General features: G+C 44.3%; 1 protein-coding gene across 24 annotated transcripts in view; it reads left to right on the top strand.

Annotated features, from left to right (window-relative positions):
- The window catches only part of nrxn3a (neurexin 3a), a 1599218-nt gene that overhangs the window by 30290 nt on the left and 1543392 nt on the right, over window positions 1-25536 (top strand). For all 24 annotated transcript variants that reach the window (XR_013888541.1, XR_013888540.1, XM_080202257.1 and 21 more), the window contains exon 2: window positions 7038-8264. Coding sequence is in view for 22 of the 24 variants with exons in the window: in XM_080202257.1 (XP_080058383.1) it covers window positions 7580-8264 (685 nt within the window). In the remaining 2 variants the exon portion in view is untranslated. The remainder of the gene's footprint in view (window positions 1-7037; window positions 8265-25536) is intronic.

Genomic DNA, 25536 nt, shown 5'->3' with positions numbered 1-25536 from the left:
TAGGGAAGGAAATCTGCCACCCTTACCCGGTCTGGCCTGCATGTAACCCCAGACCCACAGCAATGTGATTGACATTCAACTGCCCTCCAAGGGCAATTAGGGATGGGTAATAAATGCTTGCCAGACAGCGATGGCCATGTCCCGTGAATGAATAAAAAGAAACTTATTTATGCTTTATTTCTTTTTCATCGCTGTTCTCTTGTAGGTGAAGCTGTCAAAATTAATGGGCTTCCTCCATCATATAAAACTAAAGAATCACCACTTAATTTGTGGAAGTGGGGAGGAACAAAGAACAGAACAGCACAGGCCCTTCGGCCCACCAAGTCTGTGCCGACACGGATGCCTTGCTAATGTAATATTTTCTTCCCTCTACGTGGTCCATATCCCTATGTTCCCTGCATATTCATGTATCCACCCAGAACGTTATTTGGAATCTGTTTCCACCTCCTCCTCCAGCAGCACACTCTAGGCATTCACCACCCTCAGTGTGGAAAAACGCGCCTTTTGTATCTTTTAGACATTCCCCCCCCTCATTCTCAACTTACGCCCCTGAGTAATTGACCCTTCGACCCTGGGAAAAAGACTCTGACGATCCACTCTATCCAAACCTGTCACAGTCTTGTAAACTTCTATCGGGTTCCCCCCACCCCCCCATCCTCCGATGCTCCAATGAAAACAATCCAAGTTTGTTCAACCTTTCTTCATAGTCCATATCCTCCAAACCAGGCAACATCCTGGTAAATTTCTCCTGCACCCTTTCCAATGCATCAACATCCTACAGGTAGTGTGGTGACCAGAATTGTACACAATATTCCAAATGCAGCCGAACCAAAGTCTTATACAGCTACAGGATGATTTCCCAATTCCTATACCCAACACCTCAACAGTTGAAGGCTGCCATGCCATACGCCTTCTTGACCACCTAGTCCACCTGAGTTGCCACCTTCTGGGAACTGTGGGTCTGCCTAGATCCCTCTGTGTATGCTAATATTTCTAAGGGTTCCACTATTTACTCTTTGCTTTCCTTCTGCAGTAGATCTTCCAAGTGACATCACCTCGCATTTGTTTGGGTTAAATTCCATCTGCCATCTTTCAGCCCAGGTCTCCTGCCGGTTTATATCCTGCTGTATCCTCTGACAATCCTCCTCACTATCTGCTACCCCTCCAATTTTTGTAACATTTAGTAGTCAGACCACCTACATTTTCCTTCAGATCATTTATACACATTATAAACAGCAGAAGCCCCAGCACTGATCTTTGTGGAACACCACTTATCACAGATTTCCAGTTTGAAAAGTACCCTTCCACTGTTACTCTCTGCGTTCTATGCCCAAGCTAGTTTTGTATCCATCTTACCAGTTCACCTTGGACTCCTGAACTCTGCGGACTTCAGCTCCTGAAGTTATAGATTACTCGTCTTTCTTTGTTATATTTACATTTATTGGATGATCTTATGATGGTGAGTTGTTGCATCGATGCATTTTGGCCAAAATGCAATGTAAATGTGAAAGGAAAGCACATTAATGGCTATGCTGTCAGGGTTAAGAACATAAGAACATAAGAAATAGGAGCAGGAGTAGGCCATCCAGCCCTTCGAGCCTGCCCCGCCATTCAATAAGATCATGGCTGATCTGTCGCTGCTCAGTTCCACTTTCCCGCCCTCTCCCCATAACCCTTAATCCCCTCTCCTATCAAAAACCCATCAACCCGCGTCTTAAAAATATTTAGCGAGGCAACCTCCACCACTTCAACGGGCAGAGAATTCCAGAGATTCACCACCCTTTGAGTGAAGAAGTTCCTCCTCAACTCCGTTCTAAACCGCCCCCCCTTTATCTTGAGGCTGTGCCCCCTAGTCCTACTGTCTTTTTTAAGCGGGAATAGTCTTTCCACCTCTATCCTATCCATCCCATTCATCATCTTATACGTCTCAATGAGATCTCTCCTCATTCTTCTAAACTCTAACGAGTACAAGCCCAGTTTATTCAGCCTCTCCTCATAGCTCAACCCCCTCAACTCTGGTATCAGCCTAGTAAACCTCCTCTGCACTCCCTCCAAGGCCAAAATATCTTTGCGCAGGTGCGGCGCCCAAAACTGCACACAGTACTCCAGCTGCGGCCTCACCAATGCCCTATACAGCTGCAGCAAGACCTCCCTACTTTTATATTCAATCCCCCTCGCTATGAAGGCCAGCATCCCATTCGCCTTCCTGACCACCTGCTGCACCTGCAAGCTGGGTTTTTGCAACTCATGCACAAGGACCCCGAGGTCCCTCTGCACCGTCGCCTGCTGCAGTTTTTCGCCCTGTAAGTAATAGTCCTTCCTACCATTCTTCCTACCAAAGTGGACCACCTCTCACTTGCCAACATTAAATTCCATTTGCCATTTCCTGGCCCATTCGCCCAGCCTATCTAGATCCTTCTGCACACCCTCCGCACAATTTGCCGTTCCCCCAATCTTGGTGTCATCAGCAAATTTCGACACTCTACACTAGATGTAATAGGGTTGGAGGAGACTTGTGTGGACTGAATGGCCAGGGTCTGAGCTGTATTTTGGTTTGATTGGAGTTATTATTGTCGCATGTATTAACATACAGTGAAAAGTATTGTTACTTGTGCATTATACAGACAAAGCATACCATTCATAGAGAAGGAAAGGGGAGAGTGCAGAATCTAGTGTTACAGTCATAGCTGGGGTGTAGAGAAAGATCAACTTAATGCAAAGTAAGTCCAATTCAAAAATCTGACAGCAACAAGGAACAAGCTGTTCTTGAGTTAGGTTGGTACGTGACCTCAGACTTTTGTACCTTTTTCTCGATGGAAGAAGGTGGAAGAGAGAATGTCTGGAGTGCGTGGGGTCCTTAATTATGCTGGCTGCTTTTCCCGAGGCAGTGGGAAGTGTGGACAGATTCAGTGGATGAGAGACTGGTTTGGAATTCCATGTGGCAGGCGGAGTTGTGGGTATGGGGGAGGGGGGCAAGAAAAATGTTTATTGGTCCTGTCAAACCTGAAGAGCAACCAATCACCCTTGATGTAGCTCGAGATAAATGTATAGGTTTAATAATTGATGATTGCCTCTTCCTCCAAACCAAGATGCAAGTAATTTCTGAAGCAAACGTCTGATGAAAGCGAGAAATCCATAATAAAGACACTTAACTTTAAATTGGGTGTTATTATTTTTTTTAATTGAAGCCAGGCAGAGTCCTGCAGCTGGAATTTATATTTTGCTACAATTGCCTTTTGGAAAAAAAAGAATTGATTTGTGTAGTCACTTTCTGTCTGGAACTGAGTGAATGTAGATTATGTACTTAATATTCTCCAGAGGGGTACGAATGTGAGCGCCTTGTATATAGTCATAAATTATGAAGCCTGTCTATTAGCTCCCTGGTTGCGTTCATCTTTGGAATACAAGGTTGTTGGAACAGTGAATTTATTGTAGAACGGGATGCAGAGGAGAGGTGTGAAAGAGAGAAAAGAAAGGGAAAAAGACCAGAGAAGGGGTTCCAAAAAATAAAAGTACAGATTGTATTGTACATGCATTGTAGGTCAAAGTTGTAGAGTTTTTGATTTGATTTATTATTGTCACATGTATTTAGCATACAGTGAAAAATATGGCTTCTTGCATGCAACACAGACAAAGCATACTGTTCATAGAGAAGGAAAGGAGAGAGTGCAGAACGTAGTGTTACAGTCATAGCTGGGGTGTAGAGAAAGATCAACTTAATGTGAGATTGGTCCATTCAAAAGTCTGATGCAGCAGGGAAGAAGCTGTTCTCGAGTCAGCCGCTACATGACCTCAGACTTTTGTATCTTTTCCCCGACGGAAGAAGGTGGAAAAGAGAATGACCGGGGTGTGTGGGGTCCTTAATAATGCTGGCTGCTTTGCCAAGGCAGAGGGAAGTGTAGACAGTCAATGGATGGGAGGCTGGTTTGCGTGATGGATTGGACTATGTCCTCACTAAGTTACGGATTGTGAGTTTTAAACCAAAAGAAAAGATTTGGTTTGCACACGTAGATTCGAAGTAGCACCCAGCAGGTTTATTAAAAGAGATGTTCTCTATACAGAACAGAAAATGAAACTCAGCAGTAACCTCTGAAGCACCCTAATGACATCACCATCAAATCATGTGATCAGCTCTTAAAGCAATCATGCAACCATTAAATATACAACAAAATATGTTTTTGTTGTCTTGTGGTTCTCGGATGTTGTTAAAGTCACACTTTTAAAACTTTGTAAAAATCAGAAACTCTTGGTTCTCTGTGCTATCTGGTTCAAATGACAAGGTAGATTGAACTGGGGATCACGTCAGCTTCTGGTGCACTTGTGAAGTGTGCCCTTCTGGAACACGTGTACATAACATGTTAGTTCCCAACTGAGTACTACTTTGATATTTATAGATTGCAGAAGTAATAACACAGAAGGATGAGGCAGTTGTATAACAGAGATAATGTTTTACTTTTTACCGCGGTCGTAACTCTGTGAATCTGGAAGAAGCTTTGGGTAACATTGGCCCCATGCTTTTGGAAATCAGAAGTTATGTCATGAAATGAAACAGATGTGCAGGAGAGTTTTTTCACGCAGACGATGTTGGGTGCCTGGAATGTGCTGGCTGAGGAGGTGGTGGAAGCAGGCACATTAGGAACATTTAAGAGGCATCTGGATGGGTACATGAATAGAGGGATACAGACTGAGTAAGGATAGAAGGTTTTTTCTTTAATTTGAGTCATGGCATCATAATCAGCACAGGCTTGGAGGGTTGAAGAGCCTGTTTCTGTGCTGTTCTCTTCTTTGTTCTTAGCGCAGAAAGAAACCACTATACCTTTGATGTTTCATTGTGTTGTAATCTAGTTCGGAAACTCCAGGCTGTTCTATGGAGTCAGCCTGAATCATAAGTTTTGCACTTTGAATTTGGAACGAGTAAATGTAAGTTGTTTCACTCCAGATATGATTCAAACGACCCATGAGGGAGCTTTTTAATCACACTTTATTTCAGAATACAGTTTGCATATAGAAAGAAAATTAGCACCAACTTTTACCAATTGCAAACAAGATAAAAAAACAACCATGATATTGTGTAGGCTTGAACTGTTCCAACACAACAGGCTTTCTTACAAACATACACCCATCTCAGGTTTAGCACAGAAAAAAAGAACGCTCGTGTGAAGCTGGAACTTAGAGCTCTGCAAAAACCTACAGCGAATTAGTCCTTTAGTTGGAGAATTGAAACTCTTGGCTTCTCTGTTCTGGAAATCCTGGCACCTCTCAAGTTAGAGAGAGAGTGTCACCGTTCGTCTCTAGCTAGCAAACCTCTCTAAGAGAAACAACTTGCCAGCAGAATTTTTAATACCAGGGAGAGAGACAGAAATATTGTTTTTCAGACTGGTCTCCAGTAGCTTCTAACTAAAACTGAAAGTGAATCCTTGGATTCCGCTCTGAAGGAATCCCCTGATTTTGACCTGCCAATCAATCTTCCCATGACAATTCAAAAGGGTTGTAAACTCATAGAACTCCATGACATTGCATTAGGCCCAAATTAAAAATAAATGACGGCCCGTTCTGTGCCTTTAACTGATGTCACAGTAACAATACACCATTGCAGGTGGTGGAATTTGAATTCGGTAAAAATTCCATTGTTGAAATGAAACCATTGTTGTTAAAAACCCATCTGGTCCCTTTAGGGAAGGAAATCTGCCGTCCTTACCTGGTGTGGCCTACATGTGACTCCAGACCAAATCAACAATGTAGTTGACTCTTAACTGTCCTACAAAATGGTCTAGCAAATCACTTAGTTCAAGAGCAATTGGAGATTGGCAATAAATGGTGGCCCAGCCAGCGATACCCACATCCCCTGAATGAATAAAATAAAAGGCTTGACACCACCCAGGACAAAGCAACCCACTTGATTGGCTCCCCATCCACCATCTTTTAACAATCACTCCCCCCACCACTGACACACAGCGCCAGCAGTGTGTGTACCATCTGCACGATGCACTGCAGCAACTCACCAAATCCCCCACGTACAACGTGGCTGTACCAACACCACATGGACAGCAGGGGCGGAAGACATGGTTTATCATCACCTTCTCGAGGGCAATTAGGGATCGGCCAAAAATACTGATCTTGCCGGTGATGCTCACGTCCTGCGAAAGAATGAGGCAAGAGAAATGCTTGTAAAGGAAACATTTCTGGGGCTCTGCAGAAAGAGCAAGCAAATGGATCGAATTGTTATTGGCTTATTAAAAGAGATGTTCTCTCTGCAGAACAGAAAACGAAACTAAACAGTAACCTCTGAAGCACCCTAATGACATCGCCATCAAATCATGTGATCAGCTCTTAAAGCAATCATGCAATAATTAAATATAAAACAAAAGGTGCTGTATGTTTTTGTTGTCTTGTGGTTCTCAGATGTTGTGAAAGACCCTTTTGAATTGTCGTGGGAAGATTGATTGACAGGTCAAGATCAGGGGATTCCTTCAGAGCGGAATCCAAGGTTTCACTTTGGTTATTGGAGTCCAGTCTGAAAAACCATATTTCAGAGAGCGGTCCTGTGAACGAGGGACTAAATGGCTCCCTGCGGCATGTTGCACTTTGTGTTAGATGCTAATTGGAGTACGATAGTGGGATCGAGAGTCCGGTTTAGGAAGCATGCGATCAGGCTAGTACTTTTTGGGTCACCTCAGAGACCTGTGAGCTGAGATGATTTTTTTAATGTCTTGATAAAAAGCATTATTTGTATCCGTGAGGCTGATTGCTGAGCGTTGAGTGAATGTTTCAATCTGCCGTGTTTGCAGCGTGAGTGTATTTTATATATAGGTGTCCACCGAGGGTTCTGTTAGATTTGCACAAATTGCATTGTTCCTAATGAGTTCATGGCACGTTAAAGCTGCTAATCCTCGATTTTAAATTTACTGGTTACTGAGCTTGGCATCTTTAAAAACATTTGACGTGCATTGTCTGAGGTAAAGGGATTAATGCAGAAAACAGTCTTTTCCTGGATTCCTTAGTGACAATTTTTTTTTTTTCCCTTGTATTATTTCCAGGTTGATTCCCCTTCACTGGGCCGCCTTCTTTGGTGGCGGCATTTGGGTACCAGCGCACCGCAACATCATGTGGCGTCTGTGTGTGGCGACAGTGGCATGAGGAAGGTGGCACCCAGGATTGATTTGTGTACCCCCGACCCCAGAAAAAAAACACACAGTTAAATCACGGGCATAAGCTTCGCTGTAGATGGCAGAAATATACTCCAGAGTTTGTCACGTTTGAGCGAGACCTTCCCGTCACCCACCAAAAGACTAAGTTGGCGCGTCCATTATTGCTGATTTGCCTCGCCGCAACAGCTTGTATTCTGACCAACGCATTTGTGGTGCCACGCTTGAATATACGCTGCCCTAGAGCTCGGGATCAGAAGGCAGCCTGGGTTGTTGGGTAAACGCCTTCGATTTGACTTGAGGGCACCGGCCAATGCTCGAATCGCCTCTCCCATGACCGTTTCCGTCGCTGTGGATTTACCCTCGCCGCATTTTCCCTGAACGGTGACCTGTTATTTTATGCGTCCCTCCCCTGTGCCGTCGCCACGCTGAGCATGGATTCCTTCTGCTTTGCCCTGGTTCTCGGTTCCCTGGCAGGGCTGTGCCTGGGGATGGAGTTTACCGGCGCCCCGGGCTTGTGGAGCCGCTACACTCGCTGGGACGCGAGCACCCGGAGCGACCTCAGCTTCCAGTTCAAGACGGAGCTCTCCAGGGCCCTGCTCCTCTACTTCGACGATGGAGGCTACTGCGACTTCCTGCAGCTGCGGCTGCTGGAGGGGAAGGTGCAGCTCAAGTTCAGCATCGATTGCTACGAGGCCTCCATCCACATGGACAGGCAGGTGGACGATGGCAAGTGGCACTTCCTCATGATCAGCCGCGACAACCTGCGGACAGTCCTGGTGCTGGACGGGGACACGGGCTCCGCCCAGGTGAAGCCCCAGCGGCAGTACATGAAGATTGTGAGCGATCTGTTCCTGGGAGGGGTCCCACAGGACGTCCGAGAATCCGCGTTGACTTCCATCGGGGTGCAGGGTGAACCTCCGTTCAAGGGATTTATCGAAGACTTGAAGTACGGGAACTCGGCACCGGCGCTGCTTGGGAGCCAGTCGGTGAGGTTGGAGAAGGAGGGCATCTGCACGGAAAACCCTTGCGAGAATGGTGGAGTTTGCTCCTTGATAGATGGCAGTGTGAGCTGTGACTGCTCTGACACAGGGTACCTGGGGCAGTACTGCACTGAAGGTGAGCAACTAAACCTCCTTTCCCGTTTGCACTGAAATGTAAACCTCCGAATATTTTGGAATACGTTTTTCTCTTTGTTTAAATTTAACTGAATTTGTGGTTCGCTCAGTGGGAGCGAGCCAGCGAATTGTTGCATCACACAGCAGCTTGGTCCAAAGTGGCCCACATCTCTCCTCTTGCTGAAAAACTAATTGAACTCAATCGAATTTAAAAAAAAAAGTACCTGGTTGAGTATTTGGCATGTCACAACATTCAAGGCTAGGGGCTGGCAAGTGGGATTAGGTGGGCAAGTCGGGGCCTTTTAGGCGTTGGTGCAGACTCAGGCTGAAAGGCCTCTTCTGCACTATGGTATTCTGAGGGATAAAGTAAAAGGGACAGCCCCGTAAGGGGAAGGCACTTGTGAGGCCGCAACTGTGTACAATTTTGGTCCCCTTATTTCGAAAGGATATATTGGCCTGGGAAGGAGTACAGAGAAGGTTCACCAGGCTGATACCGGAGATGAGGGGGTTAGCTTATGAGGAGAGATTGAATAGATTGGGCCTGTACTCGTTGTAGTTTAGAAGGCTGAGGGGGGGATCTTATAGAGACATATAAGATAATGAAGGGGCTAGATAGGGTAGAAGTAGAGAGATTCTTTCCACATAGGAAGGAAACCAGAACTAGAGGGCACAGCCTCAAAATAAAGGGGGTGCAGTTTAGAACAGTTGAGGAGGAACTTCTTCACTCAAAGGGTGGTGAATCTCTGGAATTCTCTGCCCATTGAAGTGGTGGAGGCTACCTTGTTGAATATATTTAAGTCACGGGTAGATAGGTTTCTGATCGATAAGGGGAGCAGGAGGGTAAGTGGAACTGATCCACTTCAGATCAGCCATGATCTTATTGAATGGCGGGGCAGGCTCGAAGGGCTAGATGGCCTACTCCTGCTCCTATTTCTTATGTAAGTGCCTTAAAATTAAAACGCTAAACCTAAATGTGATTAACGGGGTTGGGAAGGTATATCAGTCCCTGTGGTGCCCAACAGGCATGGAAGACCTCAACAGTAGATGCCGTATGCTTCCTTCTACCCGTGAATGTAGCCATAGCAGAGGGGTAGACAGTTGGATCACACCCCAGCATGTGTTGGAGTCAGGATGGAATTTAGGACACTTCAGCTTCTGGATTGGGAGAAGGTTATAAATTAGCTGGACCCCCCCCCCCAAACCCACCTTAATGGCTACTTGAGGTGTAGCGCCAAGGGACATTCTGCATCCACGGAGCAGGGCAAGCAAGAAAATTGGCAAGAAACATCAATCCTAATTCCGTTACCTGATAGGTTTAAATGTCTTTGTTTAAAAATAGTTTTTGAATGCATCTACTGGTATGTGACTGGAATTGATACTTTGGGATGATTTTTCTTTGTTCAATTTCTGGAGGAATTCACTTTAAAACATGCTTCATGCATTATTAAGCATTTCAGAGTAGTGTGTTAATGTGAAAATGTCTGGTTCAAAATCTAAACCACATTTGTTACAGGTTGTGTTAAAGCCTTGATTTGAGCCTTGTTTTTAAATGCCTGTGTAGATCAGTAAGTGCAGAATCGGGCCATTGTATAATTGAAATATGAATGTGTGCAAACAGTGAGAGCATTTTAAATGCTTTTAGCGTGTGGATGTCCTTTTACACGTGTTTAATTCTAACCAAATTGCATCGTTTCACAATATAGCTCACACCTGACAAGACTGGAACACGAACATTGCACCATCGATCACCGTTAGGATGTCTCTCTTGTATATTTGCATTTGGTGTTGTGTGGAAGTACTTGCATAGCTCGTAGGCTTCTATCAGTGTTGCGTACGTTATGCCCCCCAGGAAATGGTGCTGTTATCAACATTTTTGTGCTGTTGGCATGTCTTCTCTGCAAAAGAGGATCAGCAGAGTTTTTTTTTCAGTTGTAATGGAGTGTGCATCCCTCGAGCGTAACTCTAATTTCTTTGTGGTTCCTTTTCAAAAAAAAATCTGTTTGCTTGCCAAAATACCCGCGGCGAGTCTTCACGGGACAGGCTGCAAAGCAATTCTCCCAGATTTTATTTATTAAAAAACTGAACGATTTAATAGAAAAGTAGTCACGGAGGTATCCCGAGGCAATAGTGGCAGACCTTTGCATCCTGGAGTGTTCTGACTCGGGTTTTCACCTGTGTCTTGCCACACAGTGAGTTAAAGGTCTTCTCCAGAGTCGTTGGACCAAGTGCCTTAAGAGCTTGAAGTGTTTTCTCCAAGGGAGTGGGAAGTGGGTGGAATAATCGAGTTGCAGCGCAGGCTCCAACGCGGCACCTGTCCCAGCAGCTGGTGACAGATCTCACAGCGAAACCTCAATGAGTCAACTCCTCTTATTCCGTGCCAGATGCATCACATGAGGTTCTTGCAATGGAAGATTCAAAGGTGGTCACAGTTGCGCTCTGTGAAGCAATAGTCAGATCATCTTGTAAAAAGACACACCTTTTTGGAAGAAAAGGGGTAACCGTGAAAATTACCAACCTTATCACTCTGCATTAAAAGTGTTGATTTTCTATAAATACTAAGGAATTATACACCTGTCTCAGGATGTTATTGCACGTACCCAGTTTCTGTTGCTCAGTAAGTACCCAAGCAGACGTGAGAGGGCACAGTGGTTGCTGAGGAGAGTTTTTTTTTTATATTTAAAGGGTAACAAAAGTCCCCCCCCAAAAAATAAAATGTTCATCATTGAAAAACAGTAAAGATTGGGAACAGTAGGTTTGGTGACTAAGGTCGTGTGGTTTCCTGGCTAACCTTCATTGCAGACAACCAGAGTGGTGACATTACGGATTCTGGGTGAAACTTGCTGGTTCTTGGACAAATGAAACCAAAAGATTTTGTGAAACTTCGCCTTCAAACCCTTCTTTCCCCCCCCCCTTCAATCATTGAAACCTTGCGAGAATACAGCGTGCTCTCATTGCAACTTATCATTAAAATGTTCAGTGTAACACAAGCTGTTTAAATGGGAGCTGTAAAGTGCTTATTTCGGCAGATAGCAATAATACCAGATGTGTATCTTTATAGCTAGGTAGGTATCTGGCTAAAGGAGCACTTTCAGGGATTGATGTACAGTGGCACTAATAACTACAGATGATTTAGAAGCATTAAGCACTTCTTTATGAATTTATAGTTGATCAATATTTAAAGTTATTTTCCAGGAGTTTCAGGTAAATTGTTCTAACAATTTGCGCTTATAAATTGATTTCAGCAATTGATCTGTTCACATGTGCTTGCATTCACACGTAATTACACTTACAGGGTTTAACGCAGTCAATGTATCACAAAGAACTGACACGCCAAAAACTTTTTACCTTCTGTGTGTTATTTGGGTAACGGCAGATCAGTTTTATTTTCTCCAGGGACTAACTATCGATCGAACGTTCAACACACCCACTTTTTAAACTGATTGCCACCCTTGCTAAAACGGCGGAAGATATGTGGAGCTGGTCTTTTGTTCTTCTAATTCTACTTGGTTGTTTATTTAAAAACACAACCTGTTGTTAGCATCTGGGAACATTTATAAAAACGAATACCCTCCAGTTTCCTCCCACAGTCCGAAAGACGTGCTAGTTAGGTGCATTGACCTGAACAGGCGACGAGGGGAATTTCACAGTACCTTCATTGCAGTGTTAATGTAAGCCTAACTTGTGACTGACAAGTAAACTTTAACCTTTTAACTTTAAAAGAAGCATTCCAGCATTGCTGAAAAGTCACAGACTTTGCCATTGTTCATGAATTATCTGGTAGATTTCTTCCACCATCCATCCCCACCCCCCACCCGAAAATTCTATTCACACCTGGCCAACCAGAAACCTGGCAGCCCTTCAGTGACAATGTACCAGGAACTTGGGGAAGAAGGGGGCAGACCAGGACCAGTGTTGCACTGACCTCTGAAGACTGCTGTCCCTCATTAAATCTAGTTCCTATAATTGCCTCTTTAACTTAGAACACTTCATTTACTCTTCCTTGAATTCTTCTCAACAGTATCTTGGTCTCTGTTCTCCAGCCATCTGAAGACATTTTATTTTACACAATTCCTTGGGTTATCTGGACTCTAACTTGTTTCTTAGGAAGCCTGCATCTTTGCAGCTCCCTTTTCTTGTCCAGCTTCTCCTGGCAGAGTTGAGAGATGTTCACTCCCCAGTATCCTGTCGCCGACTGCAATATAATCAACTAAAAATAAAACCTAGGTTATTTTATCTTGCAAGGGTCTAAGCAATGACTGCTACTACTATTTATTCTTCACCCTGTAGCCCTCTCTAAGCACAATAGAAACACGGTTAGAATTTGGCCATCTCCCACACCTCCAAACATCTTTGTTCAGCATGAATATAACTACAGAACAATGAAAATTACAGCACAGGCACAGGCCCTTTGGCCCTCCAAGCTTGTGCCAAGCATGCTGCCTGACTTAACTAAAACTCCCTTCCCTTCTGGGGACCATATCCTTCTATTCCCATCCTATTCGTGTATTTGTCAAGATGATCTTAAAACTCACTATCGTATCTGCAAATAGGTTTTATAGGTTTTATCCTTCCAGGCACAGAAACATTAAATTAAATACTCTTTGAACTATACATTATTTCTAATATATAATAACATAATTATAAATCCCATAAAACTATCCATTGTCCAACTAATGGCCTTAATAGGCCTGAACAGGTTGGGGGAAGGGTGCGTGTTGGTAACCTGCTTCATTTTACATTTCTACAGCCTGAGACTGATTTGATTACATTTATAAATCCAGAAAATATAATTTGAAGTTCGCGAATCACGTTTTAAATCACAAAAAAAATTTGGTAGACTCTTTGTCATTCCATAGAGTCACTGAAACCCTGCAGTGCAGAAGGAAACCATTCAGCCCATCGAGTCTGCACCGACAACAATCCCACCCAGGCCCCATCCCCATAACCCCGCATATTTACCCTGCTGACCCCTCTAACTTACACACCCAGCATACTAAGGGGCAATTTAGCATGGGCCAATGTACCTAACATCGTAGATCATTTATTGCTTTTTTTTTAATTTGCGCTGCGACATTTTATTCTCATCTCTTTAATTCTCTAATGTCAATCCCATCCCATCCCATGGCTGCTCACTCGGGCATTGATGGTCACAAAACACGACAGATGAGTAAGTAACCGGGGGCTGCTCCCTACTAGCTGGATCCTCAGGTTTCCCAAGCTGCGGCTTCGAGGGGGGGAGAAAAAATAAACGTAGAAATTTCCATTCTCCTCTTTAAATGCTTACGTCACATCCATTGTTAGGCTATAGACTGATGAATCGCTTCAGTGGACACTTCTGAATGTTGGCCACGGTTGAGAGTTAGAGGGTTACATGCAGGCTTGTGAATTATGAGGATGCCAGTCAGCCCCTCGGCCTTGCTGTGCCAATCAATATGATCATGGCCGATCTGATTGTGGCCTGAATTCCACATTCCACCCTATTCCCTGACAGCCTTCGCTTCTTGACGAACAAGGCAGTCTGTCTAAAATTGAAGCAAAACGCTGGAAAATTTCAGCAGGTCTGACAGTGGAGAGAGAATAGAGCCAATGTTTCCAGTCTGGATGACCCTTCATCAGCGCTCTGATGAAGGGTCACTGTAGGGTCTGTTCTCAGAATAGACATAGGCAAAAAACTAGCCTGAAGTGAAACTAGTTTTATTGAGCATCGTTTAAGATTAAAAACTACAGAAACAAAGACTGATTTACTAAAGAGAAAGAGAGAGACTGAAAGCTGGTCCCAATACAGATGTGATCTTGAACTTGTACAGGATATAACTGAATACGCATAGCTGTTACCGCAATATGGGTTCTTACCTGTGTTATGAAATTACCAGGTACAAGCAGTGCCTGTAACTTTCAGAAACAATTTGCAGCTCTGACCACAAAAGCTTCTGTCTATGAAAAAACTTTGCTTGCGTTGTACTTTCAAACAATGCAGCCAACTTCTAAACTAATCCCACAATTTCCAGCTTTAAAGCTTAGCGTAGTTAGTTACGAGGCATAAAAACCTTAAACTGAAATCGTCTAACTCGAGCAAACCAAACCATAACGGAGTATCCCACAGTCATTCAGACTTGCAACATTAGCGAGATTCGATCTACCTCTGCCTTAAAAATACTCACTGACTCTCGGCAGAATTTTCCTGCCCTGGGAATGGAGGGCACAAGCTATTCATAGAAATCATAGAACCCTACAGTGCAGAAAGAGGCCCTTCGGCCCATCGAGTCTGCACCGAACACCATCCTACACATCCCTGGACACTAAGGGGCAATTTCTTAGCACGGCCAATCAACCTAACCGGCACATCTTTGGGCTGTGGGAGGAAACCGGAGCACCCGGAAGAAACCCATGCAGCCATGAGGAGAATGTGCAAACTCCACACAGACAGTGACCCAAGCCGGGAATCGAACCCAGGACCCTGGAGCTGTGAAGCAGCAGTGCTAACCACTGTGCTACCTTGCTGCCCCAACGTTGAATTTGCCACCCAAATGCAGAAGATAAAAGGTGAATCTCAGATTGAAATAATTATTTGCCCGTGTCATGTGCTCATTTTCTCTCCCCTCCTCTTTCCTCCCTGAGTCTAAATCCTGCAGAGGAGCCAGACTTTTTTTATTTAAAAAGCAACATTCTCGCCTTCAACGAGTGAGCCAGTTAGTGTGAGGAGTGACAGTGACAAAAGCTAAACGATACAATTGTACAGGGGGTTGCAAAGACAGCTGGTGATAGTGGTGCACTCATTATTGGAAGGTGGCAAGAGAAAATGACAAAAGCACTTCGTAAGGGAAATGGAAACAGAAAAGGCTCTAACTATTCAGCAAGTTAGACCATATTTGTGCAGAGAAGCAGAGTTATATTTGGGTCGGTGACCTTGCATTGTAACTCGTGGGGTGGGGGGGCCATCGATCAGAAGCATTGGGCTGGATTTTCACATATCCAACTTAGATTCATTAGAGGTTTACAGCATGGAAACAGGCCCTTCGGTCCAACTTGTCCATGCTGCCCCCTTTTTTTTAAAACCCCTAAGCTCATCCCAATTGCCTGCGTTTGGCCCATATCCCTCTATACACATCTTACCCATGTAACTGTCTAAATGCTTTTCAAAAGACAAAATTGTACCCACCTCTACTATTACCTCTGGCAGCTTGCACCAGACATTCACCACTCTCTGTGAACAAATTGCCCCTCTGGACACTTATGTATTTCTCCCTCTCATCTTAAAGTTATGCTCTTTAGCTTTAGACTCCCCTACCTTTGGGAAAAGATATTGACTATCTAGCTGATCTATGCCCTTCATTATTTTATAGACCTCTATAAGATCATTCCTTAGCCACCTCCGCTCTAGAGAAAAAAGTCCCAGTCTATCCAGCCTTAACTCAAACCATCAAGTCCCAGAAGCATCGTAGTAAATCTTTTCTGCACTCTTTCTACTTTAATAACTAGAAAGTTATTTGGGAAATGTCATGAGGTGAGGAGGGGGAGGTGGGAGAGAGTGTTTCGTCATCATTCTGGAATTGGTTCCATGGCTCACTGGGTCAGCTGACCTTTGCACCCTATTCCCACTGGTCACGCTACATCCAATACAAAGATGTCACCGGTTACCTTCTAAGAGGGAGGACCACAATTTTGTTCTGGTGGGGAGTGGGGTGGGAAAGCAGGTGCTTTGTTGAAGTTGTAGCCTGCTGGTCCCAGAAACAGATTGGAGACAGTCACAGGGGCTGCTCAGTGAGGAAGTGGGCTGGTTAGAAGACTCACTTCACTGTTCTAGGACTTCATCCCGGTTTTGTTTTGTTCAGTATTATGTCCTCCAGCCATCAGTCCTTGCAAGCCCACCAACCCCCCCTCCCCCCTCCCCCATGCCTCAGGAGCCATACTGAGGTGAAATTAAAGTTATTACAGATTTCATTCTATTTTAAAAAAAAATACTTTTGTGAATACGCGTGCAGTACATTTAAATTTCCTTCAGTACTTACCCCTTATTAAAAATTGTATCCATAAACCCACAATGAAGACAGCTAATCCTTTAATAACCTCTTGCAGCTGTCAGTCAAACTGTGAATTTGCAGTCCCTTATTGTGATAATGACAGGGTGTGGATGCAGTCAAGCTGTAATAATTCTACAATGAAAGCCCTTAGGATTATTTCAACAAGCATCTATTGAAACAACTAGAACTATTTTTTTCACACTCGAAAACCTCAGCAGTGTTTCATTTTTCAAAATTTAAAGGGCGGGGAATTTAAACAGCTTGACAGTTTCTACTTTTTTTTTTAATCTGTCATTCACAAGCATTTGTGTGTTTACCTTGAAGTCGTGGAATGTGCACTGTGGGTTGGGGGTATTCCTCAATTGAAAATGGGTCTGCTTATCCTGAATTTAACTGGCCCAAAAGTGTTCATGCCCCTCCTCACCTTTCTTCTACTGCAAACATGGTACATGACAGGTAGGGCTTTTGGACCCAGGTCCCATCTGCCACATGTATAGATCTTTGGAGCCTACCTGCTACCTGCCACTGCCCCCCCCCCCCCCCCCCCCCCAACATAAAAATAAAATCCTGCCCCATTCAACTCTGTTTCTCTCTCCACGTGTGCTGCCTGACCTGCCCTGTGTTCCCAACATTTTCTGTTCTTATTTCAGATTCCCAGCCTTGGCAGTATTTTGCTTTAGTATCAATAACTACTAAAGCAGATGGGATGTTTGGAGTTTATAAATGGAGGCGTGGAGTATAAAAACTGAAGTTATTCTAAACTTGCATTACACATCCTTTTTGGCCCTAGCTAGCGTGCTGTGTCCAACTCGTGATACCAAAATTTGGAAGGATACGAATGTTTCGGAGAAGGTGCAGATGGGATTTACTAGAATGGTTCCAGTGATGAGGAAGTTTAGCTACATGACAGACAAGAGAGAAAGGGGGATTTCAGAGCAGTTAAAGTGACAAGGAAATTTGATAGAAATGTTATTAAACCGTGAAGGGTTCAGGTTGAATAAATGAGGAGGAACTTGTTCCTAGAGCTGGAGGGTCGATAAAGAGAGAGATTTAAGGTGATTGACAAACGAACCTGAGGGGACAAGAGGAAAACCTTTTTAGCTTGATGAGTATTTAGAATCTGTGATATACTGTGTCATCACTTTTAGAAGTGAGTTGGAGCAATACTTAAAGGAGAAACAAAATTGAAGGACAAGATGGGGCAAGTGGGACTAATTGGGCTGCCATGCGAACAAGCAGACTCGATGGCCATTTTTACACAACTTTGCATTTAGATTCTGGTCAGTCTGAAGTTAGTTGATCTCAATTAGATGGCAGTAAGAAAATTAAAATTGGTGTTGAATGGACATATTTTTATTTGGAGACTGCACGTTCTTCCATGGGAGGCAGGGTTCGAAATAGACGAGGTGTTTATTTCTGACCCGGAGCTTTTGGAAATACAAGTCCAAGGTTTTCTCCACCACCCAGACCAGGTAGCGAACCACCCAACCTGTGATCTTTAGAGGTCACATGGGTAGATAATCCACAAAACACCCGTAAACAGTTTATTTTTAAGCTGCATGTAACCAATTGTCTTTCTCTAATAGAGAGAAAAACATAGGAATTAGGAGCAGAATTAGCCCTTTGAGCTTGCTCCATCATTCAATTAGATCATTGCTGATCTCTCCCTGGCCTCAAATTAAAGGAAAGTTTAGTTATTAGTCACAAGTAAGGCTTGCGTTAACACTGCAATGAAGTTATTGTGAAATTTCCTGAGTCGCCACACTTCTGCACCTGTTTGGATCAATGCACATAAGCAATCTTTCAGACTGCGGGAGGAAACCAGAGCACCCAGAGGAAACCCGTGCAGACATGGGGAGAATGTGCACACTCCACACAGACAGTGACCTGAGCCACGAATCAAACCCAGAGCCCTGGCAGTGTGAAGCTGCAGTGCTAACCACTGTGCCACCATGCCGCGCACACTGAGCCACCCACTTGCTGCACATATTCCTTTAACTCATTTTTCCATCAGAAATAAATCCATCTCCTTCTTGAAACTATTTGATGATTCAGGCTCCTCTGCATTATAGGGCAACGAGTTCCACAAATTCACCCCCTTCTGTGAGAGAGAGTTCCTCATGATCTCAGTTATAAATCTACCGTCTCTCAAACTATACCTATGACCACTTGCTCCAGATTGCCCCACAAGGGGGAACATTTGGTTTATATTTACTTTATCAATCCCTCTTAGTATTTTATATACTTCAATCAGATCCCCTGTTACCTTTCTAAACTCCAGTGAGTACAAGCCCGAACTGTTTAATCTCTCCTCGTACGTCAACCCCTTCATCCCTGGAATTAATAAGCGAGAGAAAGAGATGCCTATGTGAAATAACTTGGCTGAGGCGTCTTCACTTTATCTGTTCCTTTCTTTACAAGTTCTATTCCAGCCCTAGACATCTTTGTGTACAAAGTCAGAACCCAGAGTGCCAGTGGACCTAACACGCCCACATTAATATACAGATGTGGTGCCTTGATTGGGCAGGCAGTTATGTCTCAATCGGGGAGCTCATACTCCAAGGGGCCAATGTCATGGGTCTCGTTGAAGTCTATGGTCTTTGTGCACTGTAGCTAATTACTACTTGGGTTGGGTCCAGGGGTTGCTCAAATGTCCTTTAAGAAAGAACATATTTTTGACAGCATGGGAGGAAAGTCATACTTGACAAACTTGCTTGAGTTCTTTGACATAACCAGCAAGGTGTATAGTGGGGAGCCTAGACTTCCAGAAGGTGTTTGACAAGGTGCCACACAAAAGACTGATCCAGAAGGTGAGATCATATGGGGTTGGGGGTAGAGTATTAGATTGGATTGAGGATTGGTTGACTGACAGAAAACAGGGGCTGTTCAGAGAAGGTTCACCAGATTGATTCTGAGGGTGAAAGGATTGGCTTGTGAGGAGAGATTAAATAGTTTGGGCTTACACTTGCTGGAGTTTAGGGGGTCTAATTGAGGTATATAAAAATTTTAAAAAGGATTGATAAAATAAATGTAGACCAAATGTTCCCTCCATGTAGGGTAATCTAGAACAAGAGATCTGAGATATAGGTTGAGAGGCAGTAAATTTAAAACTGAGATGAGAAGCAGTGGGTGGTGAATTTGTGGAACTCCCTGCCCCATAGTGCAGTGGAGCCTGAATCATTGAATGTTTTCAAGAGGGAGATGGATATATTTCTAATCTTTAAAAAAAGGATAAGGGGATATGGGGAACAGGTGGGGAGATGGATTTGAGACCAGGGAGAGATCAGCTATGATCCGATTGAATGGCAGAGCAGGCTCAAAGGGCTGAATTTGCCTACCTCTGCTCCTAATTCTTACGCTCCGAGAAATTCACTGTTCTGAGGAGTGACACACTCGATATCCTGATGGTCCCAGTTAATGATGTGGAGATGCCGACGTTGGACTGGGGTAAACACAGTAAGAAGTCTCCCAACACCGGGTTTAAGTCCAACCAGCTTATTTGAAGGTGTGGAAGGTTCCACGCACCTGACGAAGGAACACTGTCTCCGAAAACTTGTGGGATTACTATCAAATAAACTGATTGGACTTAAACCTGGTGTTGGGAGACTTCTTACTGTGTTGGTCCCAGTTAATCCAGGTCTAGAGGCTGAAGATCTCATGTTGTCACAGTGAAGTGGTTGGACTGGGGAGAGAGGCCCCGGCTCCTGGCACCAGGTCAATGATGGGCGGTTCCCCATTTTTAATGGGGTGGGTGGGGGAGAGAGAGGCTGAAAGCTTTGGTGAATTTGTTCTGAGCTGGCAGATGCCTTGGCCTGTGTTTTGCCAGATGTATTTGCAGATTACACTGGAGAACATTAGTCTACACTAATCAGTTTTTTTGTAGATTTAAAAGGATTTTTGTTTAAGTCAAAGTGACTTGAAACAAATTCAAAACTAATCAGATCTTCTGTTTTTTTTTAATATTTCAGTCATGGATTTTTGTGCATTCCTGCACTTCACATCTGGTTCGCGCAGTTTGAAATTCATTGAATGTTTACAAGCACCTCAATCAAGTGCCATTTGCATTTGAATTGACACCAACAACCTCAATTTAAATATATATATCTGTGATATATTAACGTAAATTGTTCTGGACATCTTATTTGGCAATAGCAGCACTCTTGAAGGTTTCCTGATTAAGCACTGATTGCATTGTAATCTTTGACCCCTTAAAGGTTAACGTGATTGTGGACCAGTCTTCCAGATTGCCACTGTTGACAAGCAATGCATTCTCTGTTTGCAAGGGGGGGTCAGGAGAGCACGCCAGAGTGCCTGTGTCTAAATAAAACCATCCATGGTTTCACCGTTAATTGCAAGAACATTTATTCCTTGAAGTGATTTCTGGGTTGTCCCCTCCAAGCTGGGCTCGAAGGAAAATCGCTTTTGAGAACCGCCATCGCGGTTTCACGTCATCTGTGACTTCAGAGGAGATGATGTCCTGGTGGTGTTATCGCTAGACTATTAATCCAGAATCCCAGGTTCGAATCCCATCACGGCAGATGGTGGAATTTGAATTCAATAAAAAATATCTGGAATTAAGAATCTACTGATGACCGTGAAACCATTGCCAATTGTCGCAAAAAACCCATCTGGTTCACTAACGTCCTTTAGGGAAGGAAATTTGCCGTCCTTATCTGGTCTGACTGACCTGTGACTCCAGAGCCACAGCAATGTGGCTGGACTCTCAATTAAAGTTTATTTATTAGTCACAAGTAGGCTTACATTCACACCGCAATGAAGTTACTGTGAAAATCCTTGAGTCGCCACATTCCGGTGCCTGTTCAGGTATACTGAGGGAGAATTTAGCATGGTCAGTTCACCTAACCTGCACATCATTAGACAGTGGGAGGAAACCGGAGCACCCGGAGGAAACCCACACAGACGTGGGGAGAATGTGCAGACTCCGCATGGACAGTGACCCAAGCCGGGAATCGAACCTGGGTCCCTGGTGTTGTGAGGCAGCAGTGCAAATCACTGTGTCACTGACCAGAAATTCAATTCATCCAGAAACTCTGGGGACCCTGGTTCAAATCCCACCACGGCAGATAGAGGAATTTGAATTCAATAAAAAAAAAATCTGGAATTAAGAATTTACTGATGACAGTGAAACCATTGTCGATTGTTGGAAAAACCCATTCACTAACGTCCTTTAGGGAAGGAAATCGGCCATCCTTACCCGGCCTGGCCTCCTTGGGGCTCCAGAGCCACATCAATGTGGTTGTCTTTCAACTGCCCTAAAGATGATCAATAAATACTGGCCAGGTAGTGACGCCAATGTCCCATAAATGAATTTAAAAAAGCCCCTTATCACTCCCCACTGTGAAAAATGGGCAACCGTCCAACATTGACCTGGTGCCAGAAGCTGGGCACCAAGAAACCTTTCCCCCAATTCTGACCTCTTTACTCTGCCAATGTGAGAACCTCAGCCTCTAGATTGAGTTTAACTGGGATCATCGGGATATCGAATGTGTCGCTGCTCAGAATGGCAAATTTCTCAGTCTGGTTCCTGTCCTCAGAATCTATCACTGTTTGCGACATTTCAGAACACACGATGCTGTTGTTTAGCGAGCAAAGGTCGTCTACTTTTGGGAAATGAACCCTAGAGTTTGGAGAGCCCACCAAAAATTTCAGTGGGGGTGGAAACGAAGTAGTTACAGCTGGAACATCATTAGAAAGGTGCTGCATTGATGCCAGCTTGATGGGGAAGCCGGGATAGAGTTAAGGGTGGGGATGAATGTGAAGAATGATACCATAAATAACAAGTGGAGCATAAAAAGGGGCATCTGGACAGATGGGAAGGATTGGGAATACTGAGTTTTTAGACTGGGAAAGAATATAGAACATAGAACACTGCAGCACAAACAGGCCCTTCGGCCCACGAGTTGCGCCGATCACATCAACCCCTACCAATCTATAGACCTATCTATAACCCCCAATCCCATTAAACCCCATATACTCATCCAGAAGTCTTTTAAAAGACCCCAGCGAGTTTGCGTCCACCACCACTGACGGCAGCCGATTCCAAAGGAGACAGAACAGAGCTCAAGGAAAAGGGGAATCAAGAATCCCATTCTGTAGCTCATTGAAACCAGCTCATTGAAGCTGGGGATGTTTGCACAAGATAAATAGTGTATCTGGAACTGGAAGCAAAGAGCAGGAAAAACCTGCCCTGGATGCAGGTCAGTCAGGGGCAGCCCTTACTACGATACTGGACGGGTGAGAGGTGGACTGAGCATGAGTGCGTTACTGCAAACTCAAACTCCAGAGAGGGGCCTCAAATTTGGAAGAGGGAAGGGTGAGTTTTGTTCTGATTTGGCTATTTCACACTCAGGATGGTGGAATTTGTTTGTCCAAGAAAACTTTGGCAATAGACTGGAGCTATTTTTCAGTTTTACTGCGTAAACTGAGAGAAATGTTTTTGAAAGTTAGCAAAACTAATTTGAGCATTGCCCGAGTAAATTAGGCATTCTGGAGAATATTTTGAAAATTGAAAAAGTATCCAGTCCACAAGGTTCTTAGTTTTTGAACAGCTATCTACCAAAGAGATCCATGGACTATAATCATCCATTGTCGAATACCCGCCAATTTTCACCCAAGCACAGATTCATAAAGTGATACAACACAAATGGATGCCTTTCATTTCCTTGCGCCTGTTCCTTGAAAAAAGCAACCATTCAGTCCCACCTTCTCTGCACTTCCCTCTTAGCCCTGCAAAAACTTTCCTTTCTCAAGTTTATAACCAATTCCCTTCTGAAAGCGACCATCGAGTTTGCTTCCGTCTTTCTTTTAGATTGCACCTTGGAGATCGCTGTGTAAAAGAAATTCTCCATTTTCCCCATGAGGTTTTTTTTCATAACTCCTATTATCTCAGCTACCTTCTATTCATGTCCTCTGGTTAATCTTCTTAGGAGAAAGTCACTTCCACTGATATCGTGACTACAAATACATCCTGTTAAATCTCCTCTTCACATTTTCTGCTGCAAAGAGAACAAACCCAATTTCTCTCCACGTAACCCAAGTCTCTCATCCCTGGTGCTGCGCCAATAAGTTTCATCTGATCCTTCTCCAAGGTTGCTTCCTGAGGGTGCAATCATTGAATCTATTACTTACGTGGCGAAAAACTGCAGCAGGCGACGGTGCAGAGGGACCTCGGGGTCCTTGTGCATGAGTCGCAAAAACCCAGCTTGCAGGTGCAGCAGGTGGTCAGGAAGGCGAATGGGATGCTGGCCTTCATAGCGAGGGGGATTGAATATAAAAGTAGGGAGGTCTTGCTGCAGCTGTATAGGGCATTGGTGAGGCCGCAGCTGGAGTACTGTGTGCAGTTTTGGGCGCCGCACCTGCGCAAGGATATTTTGGCCTTGGAGGGAGTGCAGAGGAGGTTTACTAGGCTGATACCGGAGTTGAGGGGGTTGAGCTATGAGGAGAGGCTGAATAAACTAGGCTTGTACTCGTTAGAGTTTAGAAGAATGAGGGGAGATCTCATTGAGATGTATAAGATGGTGAATGGGGTGGAGAGACTCTTCCCGCTCAAAAAAGACAGTAGGACTAGGGGGCACAGCCTCAAGATAAAGGGGGGGCGGTTTAGAACGGAGTTGAGGAGGAACTTCTTCACTCAAAGGGTGGTGAATCTCTGGAATTCTCTGCCCGTTGAAGTGGTGGAGGCTGCCTCGCTAAATATTTTTAAGACGCGGGTTGATGGGTTTTTGATAAGAGAGGGGATTAAGGGTTATGGGGAGAGGGCGGGAAAGTGGAACTGAGCAGCGACAGATCAGCCATGATCTTATTGAATGGCGGGGCAGGCTCGAAGGGCTAGATGGCCTACTCCTGCTCCTATTTCTTATGTTCTTATGAATCCCTTCAGTGCAGAAGGAGGCCATTTTCGGTCCATCATGTCTGCACCAACCACAATCCCACCCAAGTCCTATCCCCATAACCCCATGCATTTGGCCAATGCATCTAACCTGCACGCCTTTGGGGTATGGGAGGAAATGCGAACATGGGGAAAATGTGCATATTCCACACAGATAGTAACCCAAAGTGGGACCCTGACGCTGTAAGGCAACAGTGCTAACCACCATGTCACCTGGAGATTGCATGTTCTCCCTGTGTCTGCATGGGTTTCCTCCAGGTGCTCTAACTTCCTCCCTAGATGTGTAGGCTAGTTGGATTAGCCACGGTGAATGTTGGGATTACTGGCATAGTGCCTGGGTGGGATTGTTGTCGGTGCAGACTCGATGGGCTGAATGCTCACCTTCTGCGCTGTAGGGATTCTGTCATTCTTCTTATTAGTTAATTTATTTGTATATTTATTAGTCTCAAGGAGGCTTACATTAACACTGCAATGAAGTTACTGTGAAAATCCCCTAGCCGCCACACTCCAGCGCCTGTTCGGGTAACACTGAGGGAGGATTTAGCATGGCCAATGCACCTAATGTCTTCTCTTCTGTGATATGTTAAGAGGCATGGGGAGAGGTTAGACGGGGGGAGATGGGATGGAATGAACCCGCAAAAGGAAAGGTGTGCCCCCAAAAATTATCCCATTCCAAGAGAGGTGCAACTTAATTTGCACAATAGTCAGATTTCTTAAATTTGAACCGCATTTTACATTCTTTTCTGAGAAATCTGCATGTTAATTTCCTGAAAGTAAACCAATCCCGATGGTTGGAGTATTTGATTGACGTTGCTGTATTTGTTAGAACATTTATATCTTGGCTTAAAGGATTCATGCTTTTTTTTTAAACTGCATTTAGAATAAAATTTAACCAAAAAGAATCATGTACTGGTCCACGTACTCGTACTTGGAACCTGTTCAATGTGTCCATGTCAAGCAATTCTTCTTCAAACCTCCCCTGTCCCTATTGAACCCGTGGGTGAATCTTTACCTGTGGGGGAAGCAATTGTTCTGGGTCTGTCTTAGCTTTTAGCATAAGTTGATTGCAACCAATTTCTGGGCACAAGGCCCCACTTTGTGGCTGGACTGAATTCTCCCTCGGTGTACCCGAATAGGCGCCCAGGGGATTTTCAGTCGCTTCACTGCAGTGTTAATGTAAACCTGCTTGTGACACTAATAATTAAACTTTAAGAGACTTGGCCAGTTTGGTCCCCTCTGTTTTTATGTCCCCCTCTGAAAGCTGGCTTGACCCAATATATAAGAGTGAAGAGTGTGCTCCCCTTCCCCTCGCAATATCCATCACAAACTAGGTCGAGCAGTTG

Source organism: Carcharhinus amblyrhynchos, chromosome 14 (genome assembly GCF_965287045.1).
Source record: "Carcharhinus amblyrhynchos chromosome 14, sCarAmb.v2.hapA, whole genome shotgun sequence".
Taxonomy (NCBI): domain Eukaryota; kingdom Metazoa; phylum Chordata; class Chondrichthyes; order Carcharhiniformes; family Carcharhinidae; genus Carcharhinus; species Carcharhinus amblyrhynchos.
The sequence above is the reverse complement of the archived record's forward strand: the minus strand, read 5'-3'. Positions and strand labels throughout refer to the sequence as shown.